Genomic DNA, 27,633 nt, shown 5'->3' on the forward strand with positions numbered 1-27,633 from the left:
TGCAGAAATACCGTTATTTCATAAGGTAACGTGCATGTAGATACTTTTAGGCACATGGAAATATGAAATGACACACAAAAATAAAATGTTTTTGGCAAGCTAATTAGTAACATTCTGTCCAGCCGACATTATGGCTTTGCAGTTACCTCACGACTGTGTTCATTATTCAGGTATCTAGCAAGATGGCTAGATAGCATGCTTGTAAGATGTGAAAACTTTGACACTTAGGTGATAATCAGAGCTTGGTCACATAATTTGTTTTGAAACAGAACCTGCAGGAAGCAATATGAACGATTATGAAATTGATAAATGTTACAATCTTCTGCCTGATGCCCCGCTCCCTAGTTTGTTCTAAGCTTTCGCAATGTTATTTTTTATTTCTGGTGATTGCCAGATGCCTGGTTTTGAACTGGAGTGTCTGGCTTTCAAATAATTTTATTCACAGGTCCAGTTTGTGGTCCCGGCTGGACAACATAGAGCATGTGGATGGTGTCTGGCAAGTTTTGGCAAGTTCTAAATCTGCCTGCCCTACTCATTGCTGGGATGGGCCACAATACCAGTAAGTTTACTAAGTCTACTTACCTCACTGTTCAGGTTTTTGTTTTGGTTCAGGCTGAGGTTCACCTCAAGTGGCAGCAGTGAGCAACCGTATTCAAGGTATGCATGACAACTGTTCACTGGAACTCAATGCAGTTGCTGTATCCCTGGTCAAGATGTCGCTCACACGTGTCATCATATCTCTCGCTTGATCATTAAAAAGTGTACATTCTGCACAAAGAGAAAAGGAGCATGCCTATTATCTCCTATTATTTTTTGTTCTATGAAAGAATGCGCACACATGCGAGTATATTCCAAACTTTCTCAGATACACGGGCCGAATATTTGATTTACAGCCCCTCACCTTTTGTTTCTCCGCAGCCCGAAGGCCCGAGTAAAAAAAAAAAAAAAAGTAGTCACCGCGGAGCGAAGGGAGGGAAAATCGGGGGGCTCGGCGGCTAGCCCTAGCGCCGGTTAGCCCTGCGCCAGGTATGAATCACGCCCCGAGACGGCAGAATTTGTCACCGTTGCCGCGGATCAATGATAATTACCTCCCTGACACGAGTACAGTTATTACTTTACAGGATCAGGGACGGGGGGACGGAGGGCCGGCGGCGGCGGGGCCTGATCGATACCCTTCTGAAAAATATGGCTCTCAGCGGCCCCGTCCCAGGCCTCCGCTGCTCGACAAGCCATTACGTCCCGGCGTCTGACAGCCCGACGCTGGATAGGCGCGTTAAGCCTCCCGGTTCCGGGGCCCCCTCTTCCCTCTCAGCGCCCCCCTTCCGTCGGGTTACCGTGCCCCGAACCCCCCCCCCCCACACCCCCCCAGTACCCAACACTCAATCTCCCTCTTCCCTTTGATAGAGGGTGCCCATTGGTGCCCATGGCTGTAAGATGCTGTAATGATTGGGAGATGATAAGTGAAGGAATGGCCGCTCTGCAAGCAGTACTAACGCACCATTCACCGAGGTGGAACAGTAACTCACTGACCGTCACCTGACACACGGGTCATGTGGGCATCCAGTGAAAACACAGAGACACACATACTCTACACAAACTCTATACAAACACACACACAAACAGCACACCCCCGTACGCTCAAACCGAACCACCCCTCTCTCCTCGCATTTGATCTCCCCGACGCCTCTCGCCAGGTGCGCTCTAATCGCGAGCCCGTGACAGGGGGAACGTCGGGGGAATCAATTAGTCGTCCTTCGCCGCGTAAGCGCAGACGATTCCCTTTGACTTGAGCCGCAAACACCTCCTATCAGGAGTCATTCTGCTCCCTAACTCCTCCGCTTCTCCCTCCTGAGCCAGGATAGGTTTGACTTTAAGCCCCTGAGACGTTGACAACTAAAGCGCCTTCTCGCGGGCGCTCCCGCCGGCTCTGTTCTCGCCACCGGCTCCCCCCCTCCCCCCCACCCCCCCCCCCCCCCCCCCCTTTCATTCCGCTGCTAAATAAAGTGGGATTTGTTTTTGGCTCTGGCAGCCGCGCCGCTTAATGGCGCCGCGTTTTATGCCGCCTCATCCGCAATTAGGCAAACAGTCCTTTAGAATTCCGCCGCTGTCGCCGCTCCAGCCACCGCTGCCTCCTTCCCAGGGCCCGCGCGGGGGGAAGAAAAAAAAAAAAAACGGGAACGTCGAGGGGAGCCAAGGGCTCGAGGCTTTTCCTTTTGTCCCGGGGAAATTAGCGCCTGAAGAGGCTCCATTGTGGGCTGTTGTTTTTCAAACGCCGACGAGACGCACAAAAGGAAATGTAAACCTTCCCCTCTCATCCCGGCTAATCAGGCCCCGGGCTGGAACAAACAGCACATTCAAGGGTCAAATTTAATCCCCACACAGCCTTTTGTATTCAGATTAGAGACTTGGGGTAGGGGTAGGGGTAGGGGTAGGGGTGTGGGGGGGGGGGGGGGGGGTGGATTTGCAGAAGCCTCAAGACTCTTGTTAAAAGGTTGTGTTCTCCACTTAACCTGCAATTTACCTGTCACTTAAACCTGCTGCCTCGATCGCACACACCTACTCAGCGCTCAATGGGAGGGTCTGTGCGGCTCTCTTCCTCAGTCTTTTGACCCGCTGAATGAGAGCTTTATGTTCACATTACCAAAGGGCTGAAGAATAGCCCAATAAATAAATGCAATCTGTTCTGCCGTACTTCAAAAACATGGGAGATGAAGGCATGTTTCCCTCTCCACCCTCTACCCTTTACAGGCGTAGTTCCCTCTGAGAAGCATAAAAGAAGAACCTAAATAATAGTAAGTATAATAACTCCCTTTAATACACCTTTTAATGCATCATTTATCGCTCCAACACAGGCAATTGATTCCTCTTCAGTTGGAGGCGTTATCTTTTCGTTCCACACCCAGTTTGAATGTACACATGGTACACACAGCCCAGGAAGGAAACTAGAATGAAGTTTTAATAATTCATTTAAAGGTGGTGTTATTTATTAATTTCAAGCTAAAATAGACTGGTGCTATGAGCACTCGGTGGGGAAAGGAACATTGGGAGTATTTGTAACATTCCATTGCTGATTTGCATATCTGTTCATAAAGAGTCTCATAATAGGAGTGCTGATTTAGGATCAGTTTGTCCTCTTAGGTCATGTTGGACTGCATTAGGAAATGTAGAGCGGACACCTGATCTTAGATCAGAACTTCTGTTTAAAGTCCTTGTCTAGGAACTGTATGTGCTGGAGTCACACTAGACAGCAGACCTTTGGCATGCAGGAGTCAAGATACCAAATCACGTCTTTGCTGAAGGACCACGTCAATGCCCTGCGGATCATGTGACTAAACATGAGTATTGGCCTCATGAAATTCCATCTTAATTGTGATACATTTTATCTTATAGAACCTGTGTCACATGCTTGTTAATTCATAGCCATTCATTTGAATTTATTTCCTGTCAGTTCGTGATGGCTAGTTTTGAGTGCCAGCGAAAGTTATTGCTCTTATTTGGCGGATCAGAACACACAGTGCGACGAGGCACCTTGTAACCACCAATGCCTTCTACTTACCCATCCCCTATCGGCAATGCCGTGTTGTGTGCGCTGTGAGTTTCCTAGTGGTTGATATATTGGGTGCTTCCGCCCTACTGCAGTGGTTTAGCAGCTTGTTTTATGTCCCATCACATTGACCGTAATGGATCGGTGCTTCACTTAACAAATATGTCCGTACTCAGACTTTTCAATTCGCCGGGCCTGCTTTATGGCGTCTCCGAAGGGTCATTCCTGCCGTCCCGGGCACGGCTACACCCCTCAAACACCGAGGCCGCCCCGCAGGGCTTCCGGGCCGCACGCGTCGGGATAAAGCGGGCCTTACCTGCAGCGGAATGGGCCCCAGAGTACCCCGAAGTGCGCCATCTCCGAGGACGGAGCGTTTTGGGAGAGGCGGGGTCAAAGATGTGCAGGGTTCCTTTTAACCAATTACCTGCTGAGAAATAGCCTCTGCGTGAGAGAGACATCCCTCACCCGCGCTGCCAGGCCCTCTTCGGGGAACCGGGGGGGGGGGCGGCTTGGAGCCGGCAGATTGAGTCTCTCTCTCTGTCGGTTTAAAGGGGCGTCCGCCTCAGACAGAACAGGCGGAGAGGGGGGGTGGGTCACAGCGGTGAGGCGCGTCCTGGTCGTCGCTGACGGGAGAGGAGCACGCAGAGCGGACGGGGGCAGAGGCGCGGACTTAAACCGCTTATTCAAATTGGCATCATTTGATTATGGCAGCCTCTTCACCTTTGATATCCTTATCTTTTCAAATGCATGACAGGCTGAAAAATTTTTTTTGAAAAAAAACTTTATTGTACGCAGCAGACACTGTACCGTAGAGTTCAAGAGAAACAAAGAATCAAATAACCATAAGCAACGGCCTGCAGGTCACGCACTGAGCGTACTCACAGCCTGCATGTTGCTCCTGTGTAATTGCGGCCAATGTTAACTCTCTTTTTTGTTAAAAGAGAGGCCATCCAGCCTGCTCTGTAGTCATTAAGAAGCTCCAGACCGTGTGTGGCTGGCTCAGCAGCCATCGGAGGTGAGCCGATGCTGCTTAGTTCTTCCTCTCCTCGTCTGTGTGAAACAGCCGGTTTCAACTCCCCAGCCATTCCGGAACAAGGACGGGACAAGACCCCACCGCCCCCCCCATCCCCCCCCATCCCCCGTCCCCCAATGATGTCCAGGGCAAATACATTACAGGAAAAAGGGGGCCGCGTTGTCCCACAATCCGAGTCACCGGTTAGCTACATTTCTCCTGCCTATCCTCCAGAGTAATTTTCCACATTGCAGAGTTTTAGTTGCCTCGCGGTGAAAGAGCCGGCCACAGACTATCTTTATGGCTTTTATGACTTGATTTGTATTGTTAGCCTTTCTCATCTGGGCAGCGGTAAATCCTCAGGATCGTGGAGCTGAAACGTGGCTGCCCAGAGAGGGGGGTTTGCCTTCATAAGCCTCTCTCTGAACAGGATACAATTCAGGGCCCAGACCAGAATGGGAAAATCTGCTCCATATTTTACATGGAAGATGGCCATGATTCATTCTATTAGACTCAAAATGGCCCTCTATATCTTCCTGGTAATTGATGTTCTTCGCAGTTTTGTGATAGTCATAAAGTGGACCATTAATTTTATGGGGAAACATTACAGCTGGACTGAGAAGGAGCATTGCAATAGACTGTGAATAACTTGTGATGTTGGCAGCCTAGTTATCTGAAATAGCCTCTTGCTCTGTTTTTAAGAGCTTCAGCCAATCCCTGAGTTACAATCCCAAACAAGTTCTGACTTAGTCTTCATATGGTTTTGCATTTTGCTAATCACTCGAATACAATCGACAGGACTTTCACATTCAAAGGCTCCATGATAGCTTATAACTTAAGAATCTTTTGTACATCCTTTGTTTCCAATTTAAAAACTGGGAACTTTAAATCTTCAAACGCTGGGTAACTGAGCTATCTGCTTGCAAAATGATATTGTCGCATAATACACATCAGGATATGCACCACTGCTTTGTTGTCAGTAGGACATCATCTTTTCATTTCATATGGAAAACACCCTACAGGACTACTCTTTGGATAAAAGCTATAAAGATCATTTTTGATGTTTCCATTTTTGTTGTGGCTCAAGCAATCTTGCAACTCTATCCTACTCTAATTCTAATTTCACTCATCAGCTTTCTCCACAGAGTTTGTATGCCAGTGCAAGATATTTGCATGGAAGTGCAGTCAATATATAAGCGTGCAATATATTTTCAAGAGGACCTCTGCTTATGTTAAGGAGGATGGAAAAATCAGGTCAGTCGTCCACTCTCCGGAAAACGATTTTACGTCTTCCTTGCTCGGTAGCAGATCGGCGGGGCCAAGCGTTTTTATTTTTAGCGCCTTTCCGTTCTTCCCTTCCGCGCGGTCCCCTTCTCTCCCGCGCCGGGAAAGAAGGTCTCTCTTTATTCTCTATTAAACGACCTGTCGGCCTGTGTATCAAACCTGTCCCTGGCGGGGCTGTATGTTAAATTCCATCATTAAAACCCATTACCCAGCTATCAAAACCCCCTGTAATTCTGTCTAATGACCTCATTTCCCTACGTGTCAGGTGTGTCAGTCAGCGGAGGGGCTGCCGCCCGGGCGCATCCAGCAGTCCCGCCCGCTCATAGGCCGGAACCGTCGCCGCCGCCAACGCCCGGTCCCCCCCTTCCCGATGAAAAAGAGGTTAGAAAGCTCCACGGCTGAGGAAAATGACAAGGCAAGGTGGCCGGGGACTCGGGGAGGTAGGGAGGGTAAAAAAGAAAAAAAGCTATTCCAATATTCCATTCGCTTTCCACTCTATTAGTCGGGGCTGCAGTCAATCGGGGCCCATTTTGATTTGACGGAAAGGCCAAGGAGAGTGTCGGGACACAGCAAAATGGCTGCCAGTCACAGGGAGGCTATTCTGGCTCAGTGAAATCAGTCATAAAAGTAGGTGTGTATAAAAATGGATTATTGCATTAAAAGTTCAAAATGTTCCTTCTGCTCTGGTTAGCAGCGAAGACATGAGAGGGGCAGATTGTAGCCGCGGTGATGAGAGGAGACGGGGGTGGGGGGGTGGGAGGATGGGGGGGGGGCAGGAGGGGGGGCTGTTTTTCCTTCCTCCTTTACTCCCTTGGTCCTTCTTCACTCTTCCCGGGAAATCATTTCATAAATACGGGACTGGCCCCCCAGGCTACAGAGACCTAGGCACTCATTTTTGGAGTGGATAATTGACTCCTTTCACTTGATAATTCATTGCTTGCATATGCCAGCTAATACATCAGCAAGAGAGGGGCTGCCATCCACCCCTGTCCCCACCCCCACCCCCACCCCCCTTTCCCCCTCCTCCCAATTCCCATCCCAGGCTCCACCACCCCCTCAAGAGCCACGAGCTGAGTGGAGACGTCGGAAAAATTTGAGATGATAGATGAATGTATTCTCGGCTTTATGAATGAATTATGTCTCCCAAATACCTTGAGCAGTGCGAACTGTCAGCCTGTATCTATACTAATCTGGGACAAAATATGACTATTTTCACATTAAAAAGGGGGGGGGGGCTCAGAATGAGATGTGGAATTAATTGAGCAATCAGGCCATTAGAAGGGAATGTCGGAACAAGCTTTGCTGGTCGTTTTCTACATTTATCATAGGCTGGCAGTGCCTCCCCCCATCTTTCTTTTAATGTAGTTCTCATCACAAAACAGATTAGGATTATTGCGATAAGACAGCAGTGTGTTTTGTCTCAAATGCTACGTCAGCACCCCGCTTTATTTATCACACGTGTCCCCAAGCTGAAGCGCAGGCCAGGGCTGTTTTTCTCCAGCACTTTGAAAAGCAAAGGATTCAATGATTCTAAGAAACTGATACAAAAAGTATTGCTATTCTTGTCATCGGTAGTATTTCCTGTCCACCAAAAGAAGTTCTGAGATGGTGGGAAGATAATTTATCTCATAAGCCAGTCAAATGACCTCATCTTGAGATGTATGCATATTATTGCTGTGCTGATTAAATGCGGTGTTGGCAAAAAATGTAATTTCTAAAATAAGATTAGAGCCAAACTCTGTGTTTTTTTACTCAATTGCTTCAGCAGTAGAAATCTTTTGAAATCTTTTGAAAATTTGAATAAACTTGAAATAAAAAATAAATTGAAAATAAAACACATGGTTTTGGCAAGGTGGACACAACTTATAAATTTCAAGGTGAACTGTTTTATTAGTTGTTTTGTTCATATATAATATTGAGGCAGGATTTGTCAACAATAAAAGTATTGTAGTCACATTGCTAATTTTCCAGAAAGGATTTTCTTTTATTCTCCAATATAGTTAAAATTAAGTATAAATATAAAGGAGAATTCATGCAATGTCATAATATAAAAATAAAACATGAAAAGAAATCATTTTGAAAATAGCCCTCTTTTTGTAGTATCGGTTTTGTCACAAGTAGAAATAATTAATGCTATATTAAAATGAATATATGCATACGATACATGCATAAGCGGCAATGGCTGCATTCTGAAGAGCATGCTGTGACATCAGGTGTTGGGTTGTCACATATTGTCTTACACTCTTGTGAAAATGTCATAATTATGAAAGCTACCCAGCAGGCTTAATTGTTTCAAATACTGTAGCCAGTCACTACTGTGGATAGATTTAATTGTGTTTATCTAATTGAAATGTACATCATAACTTACTTGAAATTAAATAATTAGGATGGTTGTGTAAGTTTGTAAAATCTTCTATTGTATTTAATCAACAGTGTTTGTAAAGATATCATGCCATTGCACTGTCAGCTAATTTACACTTTCTTTCTGTTTATAAAGCTTTATCTATAGAAATGAATAATGTATTTAGCAAGTAGTTTGATTTCTTTGAGGAATGTATAACCGTTCTATGACTTTATTTAAAAATAATTTGTCTTGTTGACTTTTTAAAGAATTCTTTCTTTTTGAAGGTTCTTAGCTAAATTTCCCTGCTACTGAACATCAATGGATTTGAAAGGACCTGTAATATTTGAATATTGTAAAAAAAAATTAATAGGTATTGTAAAAATGAGCTCATGGTGACGATGCAATTATATTTCTGAATAAAATGTGTTTCTTTATAACAAAAGACTTACAATTATAGCTACAATAACCTTAATCATAATCATGATCATACTAGCTGTTAATTGACCTCATTTACATATGAATACATTGAATTCAATTGAACTAACTGACGGATTGATGAACTAATTAATTGAATTAAGATATCTGCTCAGATGAAGCTGGGCCGCTGGTGGTTAGATGATATCTCAAATGTGATAGCCACACCTTTGGCACAACATGTGAGGACATGTTGGTGTGTGTTATGAGTATCACAACGTGAGTCATTTATGGCCAATTTTGACTTAAACGTATAGATTATATTATTAATGTATGTTTTCAATTTAGGCTGCGGAATTGACTAGTTACAAGACAATTGCGTGTGTGTGTGTGTGTGTGTGTGTGTGTGTGTGTGTGAGTGTGTGTGTATGTGTGTGTGCGTGTGTTGTCCTTCATGACAACTGATTATTTACACACACACACACACACACACACACACACACACACACACACATGCATGAGGTCACATGCTAAACCAAAATACCCATTATAAGGAAATAATTCATTTCTGTTTTTAGCCTTTTCATCCGCATCACAATTTGAATCCACAGAGCGTCAAAGACACAGCATTAACCTTGCTATTGTTCTATCCTGGTGCATTCTGGAGACTGGAGTACTTCAGTCCCTGGGGGCCGGTGTTTTGCAGCACGCAGGGAGTTGTGCTCAGGTACATTTTCTCTGAACAAAAGTTCAGAAGCATTTATGGCCCAAGGTGAAACACATTCATATGGCCTGTGTGCACAGAGAGACACAATTTCGAGGCCACTTTTGTAGATCTTACTGACACAATTTTGAGGCCATTTTTATGGATGGTCAAACCCCATGCATGCATGTGTGCGTGCTTGTGTGCATGTGCATGTACATGTGCATGTGCATGTGCATATGTGTGTGTGTGAAGAGAGACAGACAGAGTGAGTGAGTGAGTGATTGATTGATTGACAAAGAATAAATAATAAACTGGAAACAAGTCATTTGTATTCAAATCATCTAATATAAACATTTCATGAACATTTCTGCAACAAAATTAAAATTAGTAGGTCACAGTGATCAGTTCACTGTACTTTGTTTGGCGTTTGGGTCAGTTTTTTGACCATTTATCCTGAAGACTGGTTTAGAGTACGACCGGCAGTAAATTCCTCCCCAAGACTTTCAAATGGGACGTGGCTTCAGTTCATCATAAATAGCTTTATCCTCCTCTAGTGGCTGAAAATAAAATTGCATTGGGAGAACTTCAGAGAATCAAGAGAAAATTTAATTTGCGTGTGCAATTAAAATTGTGTGTGTATGTGTGAGTGTGTGTGTGTGTGTGTGTGAGAGAGAGAGAGAGAGAGAGAGAGAGAGAGAGAGAGAGGGAGAGGGAAATTGTCCAATCTAATGGGGAAAGTCATTCCAGCGTGGAATCTATCTTATTTAAAATATTACAGAAAAATGTCAAGACTGCAGTCATCCAGGCCGAAAAGGTTCTCATCACTGTCAGGGTGTGTTGTCACTAAATTTACAAAGTATTCATCAAATTTGAAAAGCTAAATGTTTAGATGACTCTGATCTCTTAGCTTTTATTTAATTTCAGTCATATTTATTTTATCTATCCTTTGCTCACAGATAAAATAAGATCAAATTTACTGTCCTTTGTATTTTGCTTAGTTAATGGCATAGGCTGTTGCTGAATCCTTGCCAGGCAGAGCAGTCGGCTTTTGCATTACTAGAGTTCTGTGTTATTTAGTGATTCCTAATTTTCCTCCAGGGGGTCTTGTTTACAATCATTTTTCTCTTCTTTGCGGTTATTTGTATTGGGATCTGAGATATATGGAAAATGCAGCTACAAAACGAACAAGCTATTACAGCAATACATATATTGTTTGTTTACATTTTGTACACTAATCCAATACATTTATTTCCCGGAAACAGCCAATACATTTATTTTTTCATTCAGTGTTTTTCAGCTTGCTTGTGGTTAATTGCCCTGAAACATATCCAAACTAATATCATTTGTAATTTATAGATTTTATAATATTAAATAGTTTGTTATTATTCTTATTGCCACAAGAGTGAAGATAACAATTTTCACTTCATTTGTCTGTTCTTTTGGGTATTTGATATCAATTCGAAACGTTAATTTAAACACACAGTAATGAACACAACGCATTGTTTTGAGTGTTTTATAATGACCACTAGATGGAGACAGCCTCCTTGTCAAAAATCTACAAGAGTCAAAAATTTTCCCTATCCCTAAGGAAACTTAATTAATCATTTTCATCCAGTGAACGACATTATTGCTTTCTGTTATTAATGGCCTTGTCAAGTTTTAGCTTACGTTTTAGTAGTTAATGTACTGCATATTGCTTTCATTGGATACTCCACTTCATGTGTTTTAAATTTGGAGTCTACAATGCCTCCTATTAAGGAAATGACACTTTTTTTAAGAAGAGCCACCCACATACAATAGTGATCCTCTGTTCACCACATCCACTGGATCTGAGGCTTGGCTTCACTGTTTGTCTGTGAAACACATCCTTACTGAGTGGAAGACCACCTTCACAACACATTCATTAACCTCTGATGGAAACGTCACCAAGAAACAGGAGTCTAATTGAAACATATTCCATCTTTGCATCTAGTAGACACTCCAGAGCGACTTACACAACATTCTACATAGCATTTACATTGCATCCATTTAGGCTGCTGGATATATACTGAAGCAATGCAGGTTAAGTGCCTTGCTCAAGGATACAACGGCAGTGTCCTCCCCGGGCATCGAACTTGTGACCTTCAGATTAGAAGGCCAGTTCCTTACCCATTATACTACACCGCTGTTCCAGTGTAGGAGTCCTGTATTTATTGTATGTCCACTAATGTGTGTGCTGTGGAAACATTTCCTCACTGAGGACAAAAAGGCCCAATTCCATCCATTCTGTTTTGCTTCCCGTCAGCAGATCCTTTCTTGTTCAGCTTAACCCCAGTGGAAGGACGTGACCAGCCAGTGGCACATGCCCCATAAACACTGCGATGGGATGAACGCAGAGTCTACCCCCTGGGCCACTTTGCACATATTTGACGTGGACGTGCGCCAAAAAAGTAGTCGCACCTTTGTCTAAACTGCTTTCAGCTACCGCGGCCAGTGGTTGCCTAGTAACATGAATTCTGGTAGTGTTTGTTACCTCTTGTGTAATTAGGACCAGGCCCGACTCTGTGGTCTCCAGATACACGTGAGCACTGATTAATGGAACCCTTCTCATTCATCCACAGCATGCACCGGGGACAGATAGCCTTTTCTCTGCCGCAGTTCTCCAACAAATGCAGACAAGAGAATTATCCATTCTCTCTGTGCATGGAGATGGTCCAGGTTTGCTTCTCTAATCCCAGCGCACAGCATGGCATGCTTGTTAAACTGAATTGGAATTTCTGATATGTATGCAGCGTGTATTTTATCTATGGTATATATGTTGGAAAAGCAACCAGATTTTGAGAAAAATGCATTCACTAAAATACCTTCATGCTATATTTACAACCTAGCGCGTCAACATCTTTGCTTTTGTCGATGCTTACATCACGTGACAACAAGAAGATTGTTTATTTAAATACACCATATCAACAAATCAAGGTTTGTTGATATGGTGGATTTAAATATTTTGATGAGATGAAACGACTCACTGACCTGGGGAGAAATCCAATAAAATATGCTTTCACGCCTGTACAAAAATAAATGTTGGGCTTAGATCAGTTGGTATAAAGGAGGAGGACAATGACAAAGTGAAGCCAACTGAAAATGTTCAAAATAGTGAGCACATTGCAAGCAACAGCTTGTACCAGTGTGGGGCTTGTAGCCCAATGCTACATATATATGTTATTTTTTGGCGACGCATTGTCATATTGTTTGGTATCATTATTGTATGATACTGTTCTGGGATATGTTTCCAGATGCAATGGTGTCTGGTGTATTATAAGGTGGTGGTTTCAGCTGATAACAATGTCTACCAATGTACATTCGCACCTGGGTAATGCTTTAAAAACATTTCATTTCTTTGTGATGCACAAGTTGTGCAATTTTGCTTTGTAACTACTGGCCCTCATGAGTGTATTGTGGGACTAGATTTGGAATTCGGAAGGCACTCACAGTCCAGGAGAAGCATTAATAACGCCATTATGAAAGCCAGCTGATTGTTCATATTGGGAAAATAATTGGCAGGTGCTGTGGTGCATTCTTTATGTAATTTGTGCAGTTCTAACTGATTTCAATGAGATAATTCTATCATAGCAGTTTGGCTTTTAATCGAAGCCTACTGCACACTCTCCTGTCTGGCTAATGAGTATTTGTACCCTTTCTCTACGGCGAATGGTAAGGCCTGTTAGTCTCACCTGCACTGCACCCACTGAAATCAAAGTCCATTAGCACAGCATCAACCAGTTTTTGGTCCAATGAACAAACTGACCCAGTTGAAAGCCGCGGCCCTCTCCTCCACATAATTTGACTTAATGAAGTGGTCACTGCAGACCCATCGCCCCAGTCCCACAAGTGGACTTTAGCATTTCAGAGCAGCCAGCCAGCGACGCCGTACTTGTGGTCTCCTCAGAGGCAGTTCATGAAGATAAATGAGGTTACAACTCTCTCTCATGCAGCAATTCTCATTTGAGTATCCCATGGCAATACAAATGGACCCTCCTCGGGTTCTCCATTTTGTGTTCTCCTCTCAATCCGTGAACGTCTGCTGTCTAGTCGTAGCAATCGCTGCTTAGCTTGAGCAGCCTACACAAACCATTCACATGACATCACATTCTAGCTCGTACTAAGATGGCTGTGCCCTAGCATTGTTAATTTTTCCACTAGTTTTTGATTTAGTCCTAGTGTTTGCCCAAGGGCATTTCAGTCATGGCAATTTTATAATTTAGTCATTGACTAAACGTTTTGTCATAATTTCAGTTAAAGACATTAGCACTGCACCCTAGTGGTGAAAAGATGAACTGTTTATTTTTCAAGCCAATGTTTGTAACAACCATGATTCTGTCACATTTCCAGATATGCAAGCATTTTGTAACATTACACCGACCACATATTTCTGGCTGAGCAACAGTATACTTGAAATTACTGTAAACCAGATTATTTGTGCCCTATTTTTCTACACAAATTAAATATCACATATATTAACCTGAGCATTGACATGTAACATGTATTTGTGTGCTCCAAGGTGGCTCACCCTGTCATGGCATTGCTTTCATGCCTGTTTGGGCTCCTTGGTTTGGTATTGACTGTGTCAGTGATTTTGAGAGACTAAACTAGTTGGTGCACAACATACTGACGGTTGGTCAACATGCAGGTTTGATGTTAACTTCCTGACATCAGATATTGGGTCCTCATTAGACCTTCTGTTTGGAGAAGATTTTGGACGCAAATATGCCATAATACGAGCTAACAAGCAACAGTGATCAGATCCAAAGGAATATAATTTGGGAAATAAATAATGATAAATGTAACCATTGAAATCTTTAATTTAATCTTTCAAACATTTATTTTGATTTCTGGTTCTACACACCATGTAGACCAGAACACTTTTTAACACTAGTTGTGTGTAGCTGTGTGGCTTCAATCTCACCCTGCACAGATTTTAATAGGGTATCTGTCCAATGGTTGGCCAGTGCCAATTGTCGAAGTCCTATTTGGCCAGGCCAAAGAAATCAATCACGTCGCGAGGGGAACAGACAGCATGCATATTGTATGTTAAAAGCTCAGTGTTCATTTATCTCTTCTGGATCTAACAGATTTGATTCAAGGGGGATGACATGCACTCTACTAGAGTGGTTTAGCATGGGACATTTCACAACATGATCAATCATTTCTGGGAAGCCAGGGTGTTTGCAATAGTGTGCCTCAAATATGAATGGCTTCTCCACAGAATAACGGATGTGTCTGTGTTTCTCCCTCCTTTAAGCTCTCTGATCAACCGTACCAACTGGGAGAAAGGAGCTCTTCTAGAAAAAGATTTTTGTTATACAGTAACTGTTTAATCTAATTTAGAGATCAGATTAAATGCGATATGTCTTAAACTACTCTGTCCTAATATACTCGGATAGTGAGATATATACTAGGCTGTCCTGTTGGTAAAAATGCACTGTGCTACTTTTTAACATTATTGGGAGTTCGACTGAACTGCATCAGTGATTGATAATGATTTTTTCATGCACAATATTCACACAATTAAGCATTTAGAAAGCATGTAAGAGAAAGCCAAGGTATCCCATTAGTCCAAGATATTTGAGAAAGGTGGCCTACATACTGCTGCCTCAGATTTATGAGATTACCGGTGATATAAATATTAACCCTCCGATAGATAATTGAGGCTCTTTGGCCATACAGAAGCAATGAATAATGAATCACATAATTAAACATGCACTTAATCACATGCTCTTTTCTGGCTTCCGGCAACAGATCTGTAATGTTTTTAATTCCCTTTCATCGATTACATCACAGCTATTTCGAATGCAGCGTGCTGCAACGTGGCTCCGGAATTAATTCATCCAAATAGCCGTGAAATAATTTGGCTTTCGAGGGGAATTTCAGGAGATGGTTGTTGAATGAAGCCCATCTGCTGGGCTTTCAAAGACTTCCAATTGACTGTAAATGGGGTGATGAGCCAAAAGCGGATCGGCCATTTTTAAAAAATTTATTTATTTATTTTTTTTGCATCCGAGGCATTTCGAGTATCTCTCCGCTGAAAACGCTCCCGCTTCCTTTCCCCGCCCCTCCGGCTGCGGCACCCCTGCCGCGCGTAATGCCAGTGACATTTCGGGTCAGCCTGCAGATGGTATTCACCGTAATTATGAGCAAACACTGCGCCGTTTGCCAGCGTCTGTGAGGTCGAACGCCCAGCTCTGGCCGCAGGTAAGGATCTTTGTGCCTTTCTGCTCCATTCTTTCCTCCCTAGTTGGGTCCTTTCTTTTTTTTTAGGAACTTGGTGGTTAGAAATCACAAGGCCGCAAACAAATGCCTGTGCAAATGAATGGGGCTTATTTTTGCCGTATAATTATAATTTTCTCTCCCCCCACCCAGCCCCCCCCCCCCCTTCTCATGATGAAATTTCACCATTGAGACTGTACGAGCCCTGAGTGAAAACATTGCATGTTTATACAGATGGAAATGTACACTTATGAATATTAATCTCACAGCGTGATATTTGTACCACACTGGCATTTTAAAACGTCTTTTTTCAGCAGTGCCCACACTGATAATTGATACATTGGACTTCCAGATCTTAGGATACTCTAGTTCCTGCAGTATGCGCCTTGGCAGTGGTGCTGATTTGACTGTACAGCAACACTCCGCCACTTCTATTTCACTCTTTGCATGCCACAGTCCACCATTTTAGCTGGGCAGAGACTGCAGCTGTGAATTGCCCACAGTGTACAGATGGTGCAGGGAGACCACAGGTGCTCAGTTAACCAAAAGTGTCCCTATTGCCCTTAGGTGGGGAATTTCCTCCAAAAGAATCCCTCATTCTGTTTGTAAAGCTATGACCAGTTGCGCATGACTCCATAGGATTGAGGATTATCAATCCTGGCTGGCAGTAGCATGGTTAGTGTAAAGTTCTAGACAGTGGCACGCATCACTGTTCTGAATATTAGCACATCTGAATAACCCTCTTTTGAATCAAGGGTCTATGCACAACAGACAAATCCAGCATTGCGTTATTATTACTGACCAAAAAATTCTATTTTACATGCTTTATGTAAATAATTCTGCAAGCATTAATCAGTGTAATTTTTTTTTTTTGAAAAATCTGTGTCCTCAGGAAAACCGATACTCTACACACGAAAAGCGGTTTTTCAGAATTATGGTTTATCGAAACATCTATTCTGGGTCACTGTGGTCATGCTCGACTGAGGCTGCTCATCCCTGTTTGTACATGTCTGTGCATGTGTGCGTGTGCACGTCTGTTTACGAGCACGTGTTAAGTGGAGTGTGGAGATTACACCCTAATGTGCAATGGCATGGGTAAAGGCAGTGGTGCATTCCTTTCCTGATCTCTTCAGTCTGACCCTTTCTAAGCATGTAAAGCTGAGGTCAGACATTTATATGAGATTCAGTGCTCATGAGACCCTTACCTGGTACCAATGGCACTTAGTAATTTTCGCTTGTGAAGGTCTCACGAGCAATTGATTGCATCATTCAGGAGACTCTGAGCCCACTGCAACTCTATCTCCAAACAGCCAGTCTCCTCCCCCACGTGGTGCCTGTGAGTCATAGTTTCCCTCTCTCTTTGCATGACATCAACTTCAAGGTGAAGTGGTACTCACTCGCGCATGCACACTCGCATTGAACTCCGCTCTGACTATTAGGTACTCTTCAGACAGACGTACATTTCTTTGACCATAAATACATTATGAACATGGATTTTTTGTCATTGTTTTTATTAAATGTACTTTTACAGAACCTTTCTTCAAAAACTAAAATGATTTTCACACTATTAAAACAACAAACACGCTATGCAGAAAGGGCAAACTGCTTCAGTCACTGACTACATATTTTATTTAAGAATGTATGTTATGTAAGAAAGTCTAATGTCCATTAATGAAACATAACAAAGAATTCCCATAATTCAATTGTGCTTAGACACATGACGAATTGTTTAAAAACAGTATTCGTAAAATTCCATCATTGCCACACGCCTCTCTCAAACATACTGGGAAATACTTTTTTAAACTTTGCTTTACAAGAATTGTAGCATCCAGGCATCCAGTATACAAGGAACATTATACAACACATTACGAAACAACATGAAGCACTTTGTTGCATACCTCAGGAACATACAGCTGTGAGCAGCCCTCTTGAATATGACCATGAGACCGTGGTCAGTAAGGCAACACCCTGTCCAAAACGGCTCAGGATTAAATCCATGATAAGTCTAAATACAGGGCAGCACAAAGGCAGGACAAATAAGACAGATACAAAAACCAAAAAGGACAGGAAGGTCTTCTGCTATTACCGACATGTAATTTACACACAATCTGGGATTTTCAGTTGGCTTTGTAACTTCATTTACTCAATGAGACCTGGCAACTAGAAAAATGTACTGTACTGTATACGCAGAGAAAAGTGAAAACTTTTGTTAAGTTTGTTTTTTGTTAAATAATGGGAAGGCGTTTATGTTGACACGTCAAGAGCACAATTGTATTTTAACAGTTTCTCCAAGCCACGCTACAAAACAAACAAACAAGCAATAAACAAACAAATAAATAAATGAATAAATAAATAAATAAATAAATACATGTATTTTAAATAATTTATTTCTAATCATTCTAATTAACACAATTTTAATAAATTATCTATTTAATATTTAAATAACATTTTAAATAATTTATCATTTTAAGGAATAGAAGAGAATTCTGAATAGAATATGTAGCTGAGGATCTTGCTCTCAGTGATTTGATGCAAGTCCTGACAGGGAATCCCACAGGCACACAAATAACAGCACAGCCTATGGCCACAATCCTGTGCAGTCCTCCAACACAGTAGTTCATGGACTGCAGAGTGATAATTAGCTCTGTAAAGTGCCAGCCAAATCAACACAACCCATATTGCTGTACTTTACTTTCTGTCTGACTTCTGTCATGCCAAAGATGTATAACCAATGTTTGAAAGTTGATCCATTACTGAACCAATTCACCCTTAACAATACAAGTGGTTACTTTATCTACTTTCACACTTCATAAATGTGTTTAAAGACTGCAGGAATTTTTTTCTTTACTGTCTGACCCCATGGTCCCCTCCCTCTTGCTCTGTGATAGTCTAGGTTGGACTCAGGTGGTACATTGTATTTGGGGATAAGACGTGTACTGTAGTTGCTTGTAAACTGCATCCTAGGGCTTAAGGGGAGCATCCTACTCTAGAGAAAGTAGTGAAAGCATTTAGTCTGGTTTTCAGCTTAGCTGTAGCCATTAATGGATGGAATTTTAAACAGAAGGTAAGTACACCATGGACCATGGAGGAGGCTCTGCTCCACGAAAGAGTAATCTTTTAAACTACATTCGTCTAAAGGAAAAGAGCAAACCCATAACTCATTTCCCAGCAATAAATTAAATTCCAAATGGCATCCTTTGAGTCAGAAAGAGGAGTAGAGGCAGCACTGGGTTAATTCAAAGGGGTTTGCCTCAGAGAGAAAGGCACCTCTGGTGTTTCCAAATACCCAAAATACAGGTGCTGTTCTTCCTTTCTTGTTTGCTAAGATGCTAAGAGCTTGTATGACTTCAAATCTGACAGAAAATCGGATGTCTCCTGTACAGTAAAATAAATAATACGTGTGATGTTGTGTGAGTTCCCTAACATACTATATTATGTAAAGTTATATAGTCATTTTAGGAGATAACATGAAAAGATAGCTAGTGAAATACCAGGACAAAGTGGATAATCTTTAACACAAATGTTTTCTCGAATATCTAAAATAATTCACTGTCAGTTTAATACATTTTAATAAATAAGTACTGTTATGTATAAATATAGACAAATATACAGAAGTGCACAAACATACTAACCCAACTAAATTATTGTTGTTTTTGTTGTTGTTATTATTATTATTATTATTATTATTATTATTATTATTGTTATTATCTTTTTTACCTGTATTAAGCCAGATAAGTGAATTGAGACATCGGTTCTATTTTACAGTGATGGTCTTGGGTATCAAAGCAGATAGCGGTGCAAGAGATTGGGCAGCCAATCATATGTACAGGGTGATTAGGTGGCCAGGTGCAGACAGCCAATCTTTTAGAACCCCTATGCCTACAAAAACGTGCCATGGGCTCTTCAGTGACCACAGTGATTCGGGTCTTCGCTTTAACAATCTTCTTTACGGCTCAGCTGTACTCAGGAAATCTAAGGCTACAGTAAACAACCCTGACCACCCTCTCCATTCTGACTTTGAGATTCTTCCTTCTGGACATTGTTTTAAAACATTAGCTAAATGTAACCTGTACAAAAGGTCATTTGTCCCTAATGCAATTATACGACTCAATAGGACACGATGATTATGTTGGGATGGTTTATATTTTTCTCAGCAGCCATATTTTATATAATGTCATGTGAAATCTGTTTTGGTGATATTCAATCTATTTTAAATGCTCTTGGGATGAGGCCTTGTTTCGGCAATACATTTCTATTCTATTCTATTTAATAGGAGGGACAGGTTAAGAATCATAACAATAAAAAGATTTGCAATTAAATGGGCAATGTGTTTCCCATTTAACAATTTTTTATTCTCAATGTGTTTTGCTTTACACTGATTGAGTAGGGTACTGAAAATAGTAAGGTTGGAAGGCTAACGTTTGTTCTTCTGTGCTCAGTAAAACGGACTATATTACCGATGACAGGAAATATAGATCTATGAAATATTATGAATCTATGAATTGTTTATGCTGAAGTAATTCCATGAAAATTCCAATATGTAAGCATTATTTCCTATATTACCACCATTTCAAATAAATTCACAGAAATATTGCCATCAAGTTGTATTTCCCAGCTTTCAAAACCATTTCTCCTCTTACACTCTGACCACACATAGATCCATCCCCTTTAATTAGCCCATATTCCCATATGCATGGCTTTGTTTTGTTCATTCTGGAAGTAAAACACAGAGACAGCATGACAGAGCCCCTCACAAAGGGACACGTTTACCAGGATTGTTCTTAATACCCACCCCAACAGTCAGAGGTTCAGACTGTGAGGAGATGTCTTCCTTAATGTACATCAACCCACCAGATCCTACCAGCTCTAGTTTTACCCACAACCTCTTCAAAACAGCAATGGCATACAATCACAGTAGCAGTACAGAATATTGTTTCCAGTTTGTCCTCTCACAGTGCTCAGTATGACGTCTAAAGCTCTGCTGGAAAGGCTATGATCTCTGGCAGAGAACAATTCATTAGCACTGTCGGGCTCACTCTGAAGATGCTGGAGGTGAGCTTCCCCAGTGACTCTCCTATGACAGAGCGGCGGCCTGGGGGGTCATCACGCGAGCAGGGCAAAAGACCGCCGCGCCTAATTTCCACATTATGTCGCCGCAGGGTCGCGGGGCAGGTTGAGCTGGACTGCCTCGCCGGCCGGGGAGGCGGAGTAGCAGGCGGACGCCGGGCCGTTGGTCTCCATGGTGAAGAGCTTGCAGGCGCGCGAGGCGGCCTCGTACGAGGGGCTGGACCTGCGCGAGGAGCCGGGCGAGTTGGTGGGGCTCAGCTGGACGGCGGTGGTGTCCTGCAGGGTGTGCTCGCTGGTCTCGATCTCGAAGGCCACGCCCCCGGTGCGGATCAGGCCCAGGTTGCCGCCCCCCTTGGCCTTGCGCGAGCCCTGGGCGGGGGGCCGGCGGCTGCACACGCAGCAGGCCCCGAAGAAGGTGAAGGCCACCAGGAGGAGGACGGGCCCGATGACGATGGGCGGGTTGCTCTTGGGCAGGAAGGAGCCGAAGGCGAAGGCGCCCACCAGGGTGATGTTGATGCCCGCCAGCATGATGCAGAGGCCGCAGGCGCAGCACAGGGCCGGGGAGGGCAGGCCCTGGGGGCGCGTCTTCTTCTTCTTGGGCGCCTTCTTAGGCACAGACGTGCTGGAGCTCTTGTCTGTGAACATCATCTGCTCACCACTGCAGTCTTCTACACCTCAGTCAGGACCGCATGTGCTGCCTCACCGTGGGACCGCACCTGTGACAGGAACAGAGAGATCACCAGTGTCATAGGTCACCATCCCTGAAGAACCTGCTTCACCAAGTTAAACGGGACCATTGGAGAAGTTATTCTAGCACTACGTCTTGAGGGTTCTGAGAGTTTTTGTGACGCTAGCTAAAAGGGGTGAATGAAACAAGGCCCAGTCCAACCAGTTGCTAAATGGCACCCATTAAAAATAATCAAGATGACATGAAGTTTGAAACACACTGGACACCGTTGTTTCCAAACACCAGGGTTCACTGTTCACGCTTGCATTTCAGCATTAAGAATTTTTTGAAGAGGGCTTCTGTAACAAGTTTCACGTATAAAAACAAACAGTCGCAACGCAGCGTGCAAAGCCTATGGGAGAACATGGTATTTACTTGGCATTAGGCTCTTCAGAAGCACACATCTAGCCCAATATTTTGATATGTGATTAGTTTTGTGCTAAACTCACTGTGCAAGAGGCTGGTAGGGTTCTCATTCTGCGGAGTCGATTGCTTTTTATAAAACATGTCAAGACACCTGGGTGTGAATCACAGCTCAGGTGCAATTTGCTCAAATTGTAGGATCTGGGCTGACTGGCAAAGTGAGCTTGTGAAATTTCCTTCTTGTGTCCCTGTCAGCCCTGGAGCAGCCCCATAATAAAGTCCAGCGAGCAAACAGCATTTTATTTTTCTAAGTTAAAAGAAGTTAACACGACCTCTGCAGGGAACTTCTGTAAATTTCAATGCACAATTAGCTTCTGCACATGCAACATTTGCCATTTTCTAAACCGTTAAATTTAGGGAAAAAATCGTAGTTGTGCATTAAAATCTGTAGAAATGCGTCACATTTAGGTTGGTACCCTGCAGTGATTCCACAAGACAATGTAATTTGACCAGGGGCACCCAAACTTTTTCCCACCACTGTACTTATTGCATATTAGGAAGCCATCACCGAGAGGTATTTAAATCACCGCGGGCCCATGTCAGAGATCACCGAAGAAAACGGCAGCAGCGGGCGAAGGCATACAGGCGGCGTGGCCCTGTAAGTACCGTCAGTGAAAGGAAAGGAGAATTTCAATAGAGGGGGGGGGGGGGATGATTGATGCGTTTTCCTCCATCTCCCGCAGGCAGGCAGAGAGCCACCAAGGCCATTGTGCGCCTCTCTTATCAACCTGAATGACGCCTCTCAGGAAAGGAAGGGGCCCGGGAAGGGGGGGGGGGGGAGGAGGGCAGCGCGTGGCCTCCGGCATGGACAGGGGTGTCCGGGGATAAACTGAGCATTTTTTCGGGGGGGACGGGGGGGACGGGGGGGGGACGTGATCCATCATCTGAAATCTCAGCGCCGATCACATGCCTCCTTTTATTCGCTCTGCTCCGTAGCGGCGTGCTCCTTCGAATAATGGGTCTAGCAGTCGCTGAGCATCTTTTTTTAAAAGCGACAAGGTGCAAAGTACTCAGAAACATGGGCCGCAGAGCCTAATGCTCCTCCAGACGCTAGGCTTGTGCGCAGCGGAGAGCTTCAGCAAACCCTTAGATGACTTATTAGGCTGTTTGAATATTTATTTTTGTGAAAAGGAAGACACGCTCAGAGTCAACATTCTGCACATTATGTCACCCGATGATTGCATTTGGCTGGACTAGATTTGGAATCCCACAATACACACCGTATTATACAGCTCAATATTTGAGAGATTATATCTGTACCTGTTGAAAGAGCAGACCATACACCTGTGTAAAATTTCTGTTTAAAGATTCTGCTAACATTTACCTTCAGGCACACATACAATGCCTAATGACTGTATTATAACACCTCATGATGCATTTGTAACATAATTTAATTGTTGCTACATCCAGTTAATACTGACTTATAGGTCATTTCTAGCCTTTAAAATATATATCATTACTATGACAGATTATAAGACCAAAAGTTATAGTTGTGCTTCTTTTCAAATAGGATGATACAGGTGGTCTAATGCAATATAATGGATTACTTTCTTTAATATCAAAAGATTGAGGCATTCCTGGAGAATAGAGCTGCATATCATGAACAACTCTGAAAACCAAAAGGAAAACATTAAAAAGAGAATTTTGCACAGCAGTAAATCTTTAACATTCCACACGTATTTTAAATAAGACGATTTGTCTCAGTAACACGCATCCTTACATTTAAGGTACCCTACATTCAAAGTGTGGCAAAAATGGTAAACAATCAACCACAAATTAGTCAGTTCATGATATCACATGTGTAGATGTGGGTAGACTACAAAAATCAGAGCTCACACACAGCACATGGAGCAGATCTTCCCAATTGAGGAGGGGTAGTGCGGGGTAATGTAACAAATGCCTTTATATTTATTTGTATTTTAAATATTAGGTCCTATAGTAAATTGTGTAGTACTTTATGTTATTCTGCATTATATAACCATTTCTAAATGGCTTGTATGATGCTCTACAACCTACTGTGACAAAAGGCATCATAAATACATGTATGTTATGGATGTTAAATGGATTATATAATGAGTAACATATTTGAAAATAAGCAGGGAATAATATGGGTCCTATAATCAATCGTAGCAATAAGTTGGCAACATTTACAATTCATTACAAGCGCATCACGGCACAAATGCAGCAAGGCACTATGAACACAGTGATAAGGTATTACAAGTGTGTGCATTAAAATGCTATCCATTCTTCTCATATGCTGTTTCTTGTCCTCTGAATGTTTCCCATCAAAAAGACTGACCTGTACATATCTATAGTAAAATGTAATCAAATGCCCATCAACTGTGTATGTATTTTCCAAATATATGGCTAGTGCTGGACTAAAACTAAGATCACTCCAAGCTTCATTTAACACAAGCTCTCTATTCAGCTAGGCAACCCTGGGATATGTTGCCTATTGCATAGCTACAACTGATCATCATAATTATATTGATCCCATGCAATCAATATAAATAAAATCACAGATAGAGGAGAAGAGTTTTTCTTTGGTGAAGGTTACTCATCTCCTTGCTTTGATCACATTTACAATATCCTTCTACCACCCTGGCGATGACAAGTGTGTGATAAATGCACTGATTTTGCTGAAGTGTCATCAGTCAAAAACCCTCCATCTTTCATTTCATTCTCATTACAGTCATTCTGTTGACACTTTGTGTGCTAAAGAGGTTGCACAACAGCTGCTGGGCAGTCATTTTGGCTCAGGTCTAAGCCAGTGATTCCCAAACTCAGCCCTGGGGGCCCCTGTGTACGCTGGTTTTCGTTCCATCCAACCACAACTGCGATCCAAGAATTTTAACAAGCTGTTTATTTTTCTTAATTACGCTTTTCATGTTTTGATTATTTACCCACTTAAACTACATTATGTCAAAATGGCTATGTATGCCATGAAGAATAAAAGGCCCGTATCCACATTGTGCTTATTATGTTATATTGCAAATGATTACATGAAAGGATAAAAAGTGTTATCTGATCAAATTAAACACTGATGTGAATCAATAGGCTCCTAACTGGTGAAATTGTGGACACTATAACTAGTCATTTGGCAGATAATCAAGAGTTTAAATATAATGCAAAAGATAACAAGCCAAAAATGCACTGTTATAAAGTTTAAGGGAAAATGATCAAATGTGTTCATCAACCTTAACTGAGCAAGAGATTGGCTGCAACAAAAACCAGCATACTGTACACATGGGTCCCCAGGACCGAGTTTGAGCACCACTGAAAGCCCTTAATAAAGCACTTGTACCATCAACAATGCACAGCACAGACCACCACTTCACAGTTTTTTTTATTTGTTTTTGTTTTTTGCGACTGATGACTATTATACAGAAACAAGGAATAAGAGCAGAGCAGGTCACATATGCAAATGTGCACCTCTCAGCACTCGTGCTCTCTGAATGTCATTAGACAGATAAAACTATTGAGTGGAACTAGATCACAAAATACAGGGCTTTTGCATACCCTACTGTATTAAATCCAACACATGGAAGTTTAACATTTCTGTGCTAAAGCTAGGTTCTCTGCCCTATAAAATGGTTAAATCCGTAAATGTTTCCCATAATATACCTGTAATTCCCAGCTGGCCTTCTAGCTTGTTGGTTGTGAGTGGGATAAAGGTGTCCCAGTGGGAAATGGTTAAGTGCAATTCAAGATTGAAATCGAAAATTACGCACACATCTCCAATAGCATCATGGGTTAGCTGCATCATCTGCAATATATTGCCAGAGGATCATCAGCTGTTAACTTCATTTAGACACAATTCCCATGTATGCATCGCCAATAGCCTTCATAAACCACACTAAAGCTTCCGAACTTCTAAAATTCTACCACACCCTGCCGATAATCTGACAGTTGCAGTCCTCTAAAACTGCAGCAGCTGTTTCCCCAGCAATTCGGGAATCTTAAGGAAACATACTGCACTGCAACTGTGCCTTTAATGCCTTTGTGTTGGGCTACTGCATTGTAGATGGATTTATTCCTTACAAAGGAAAACTTGTGGTGGGTATCTCACATGTTCGTTATAGTTTAGGTTCTACCTGCTATACGGTTTAGTTTTGAAAGAGGTTGTTAAGTTTTACTCGTTTTCCAATTATTTTACTTGAAAAACAATTTTGCTTTTAATTCACTTCAAACGGCTAAACACACGAACGGTGTTCAGAAATAATTAATGTAGGGAAATAATATAAGGACTCTTACATTATTGAATATCACTAACATGTTCTAATGTCTATAAAATAACTGATAAAGCATATCAAGCTGCTAATAATACTCATTATCTCGATAGCTGTCAATCATTTCTTCATTCAAACGCATGTCATTCTTGCATCTCCAGAACAGAAAAAAGAGTGTCTATCGTAAATGATCTAGCCAAATGTCCATGTCCTTTTTGTTTGCAATGAGGCTACAGTGAAATCGTTAAATTAACTTTAAAGTTAGTTTTCCAGAGCTAAATACATCATGATGCTTCTGTTAATATATATACCACTCATCGTAGCAACCAGATTGCTTGACATCTCTTGCATAACGACATCACGATGAGAAGCGACACCTAACAGTAGCCTATTGTAACCTAGTATCTCATAAACATACGTAAGGCTGTATGGACATTTCAATTGGCAAGCACTATTTATTGACAGTCACGTTTCCCTAACTGTCCTCTTGGCACAGGGAAAAAATGAGCGTGAATGGGTCGCATTCTCACCTCAAGCAGCTGCGCATTTCCCAATCGTCTGTTTGAGAGCAACAATAAAATTAAGTTCTGTACCAGCAAAATAGGTGCTGTGTGTGTTAGCCATGATCAAGCACATAAACCTTACCCTGGGATATTGCCTTTGCGTCGAGAAGCAGGTCCATCCCAGGAGTGACTTCTCAGGAACAACCAAATTTATCATGTAAGAAGCACCATCAGTCGAATGCTCCAGTAAGATACACAGATCTTCCGAGTAAAATAATCAGTTCACAACCTAACGTTTTTTTTTTTTACAAAACTTTACACCAAATCCGTTGAGAAACGCAACATGATTTTCTACAAGATCTCGACCACCGCCGTTTGCTGTCAGAGTGAAAGATTTGGGTCTACGATGTAGACATTGTTCAACGACCCCTTTAAAAACGTGAAAAAAACTGTAATCTTCGAATTTCTGTTTTCTCCACTCCTTTTCATGCACATAATTTTACCTTGTCACTTCAAGTTCATTAATGCATTCTGAATGAATCAAAACACGAATAAATAATTGAATTTCTTTATCTTCACTCATTCGACTTGTCGCAGGATTATAACGAGATAAGTAATGCAGATTTCCTCAAAGTCGTTTAACACATAGACCATTGTTCCTTAAGTGCACGGCTTTCGACCTCTTAAGAGAAATCTGGCGTGTTGTATTTAGAGGTAATTCAGCTGTGAAGACTTCTCCCTGTCTGCCTTCACACGCGCGCGCGCACACACACGTCTTTTCTGTCCAGCAGTTCCGCGCACGAAGATAATCCACTGGAGGCGCCATCTCGTGTGATGGAGCAGAGGAATATTTCTCGGTTCTGAATATGTTTATGATCCCAGGCCATCCGCTCTCACAGGTAGCATATTTCGGAAAGGATTTTGCCTCTCTGGAAGACCTTGGAGAGGTACTTACAATTTGAATGTAGTATAACAGAAATTCCACAAATGCTGAACAGAGTGCCTAAAACGATTTGTTTTATTAGTAATGGATACATTGAATTAAAATATACATTTTATTGAATCAGTATTTTCATCAATACATTCCAAAATGCCTCAAATAGTTGAGGATTATAAGTGCCTAAAACAGGATTTCCA

The 27,633-nt window shown here is 42.3% G+C and overlaps 1 protein-coding gene and 1 long non-coding RNA gene across 2 annotated transcripts; one reads left to right on the forward strand and one right to left on the reverse strand.

Moving 5' to 3' along the window:
* The first annotated feature begins 941 nt into the window (after positions 1 to 941).
* Positions 942 to 3,992, forward strand: LOC118226416. Its single transcript, XR_004765038.1, has 3 exons — positions 942 to 1,026; positions 2,749 to 2,792; positions 3,207 to 3,992. It is a non-coding gene; the product is annotated as an uncharacterized LOC118226416 (long non-coding RNA).
* A 16,473-nt stretch (positions 3,993 to 20,465) lies between these two features.
* LOC118225044 (transmembrane protein 275-like) lies at positions 20,466 to 27,379 on the reverse strand. The gene is made up of 2 exons (XM_035413050.1): positions 26,639 to 27,379; positions 20,466 to 21,330 (listed from the first exon to the last, which is right to left on the reverse strand). Exon 2 carries the CDS (start codon positions 21,260 to 21,262, stop codon positions 20,693 to 20,695), a length of 570 nt encoding a protein of 189 aa, XP_035268941.1. The 5' UTR covers positions 21,263 to 21,330; positions 26,639 to 27,379; the 3' UTR covers positions 20,466 to 20,692.
* Positions 27,380 to 27,633: the final 254 nt, after the last annotated feature.

The sequence above is a fragment of the Anguilla anguilla genome, chromosome 4 (genome assembly GCF_013347855.1).
Source record: "Anguilla anguilla isolate fAngAng1 chromosome 4, fAngAng1.pri, whole genome shotgun sequence".
In the NCBI taxonomy this organism is placed as follows: Eukaryota; Metazoa; Chordata; class Actinopteri; order Anguilliformes; family Anguillidae; genus Anguilla; species Anguilla anguilla.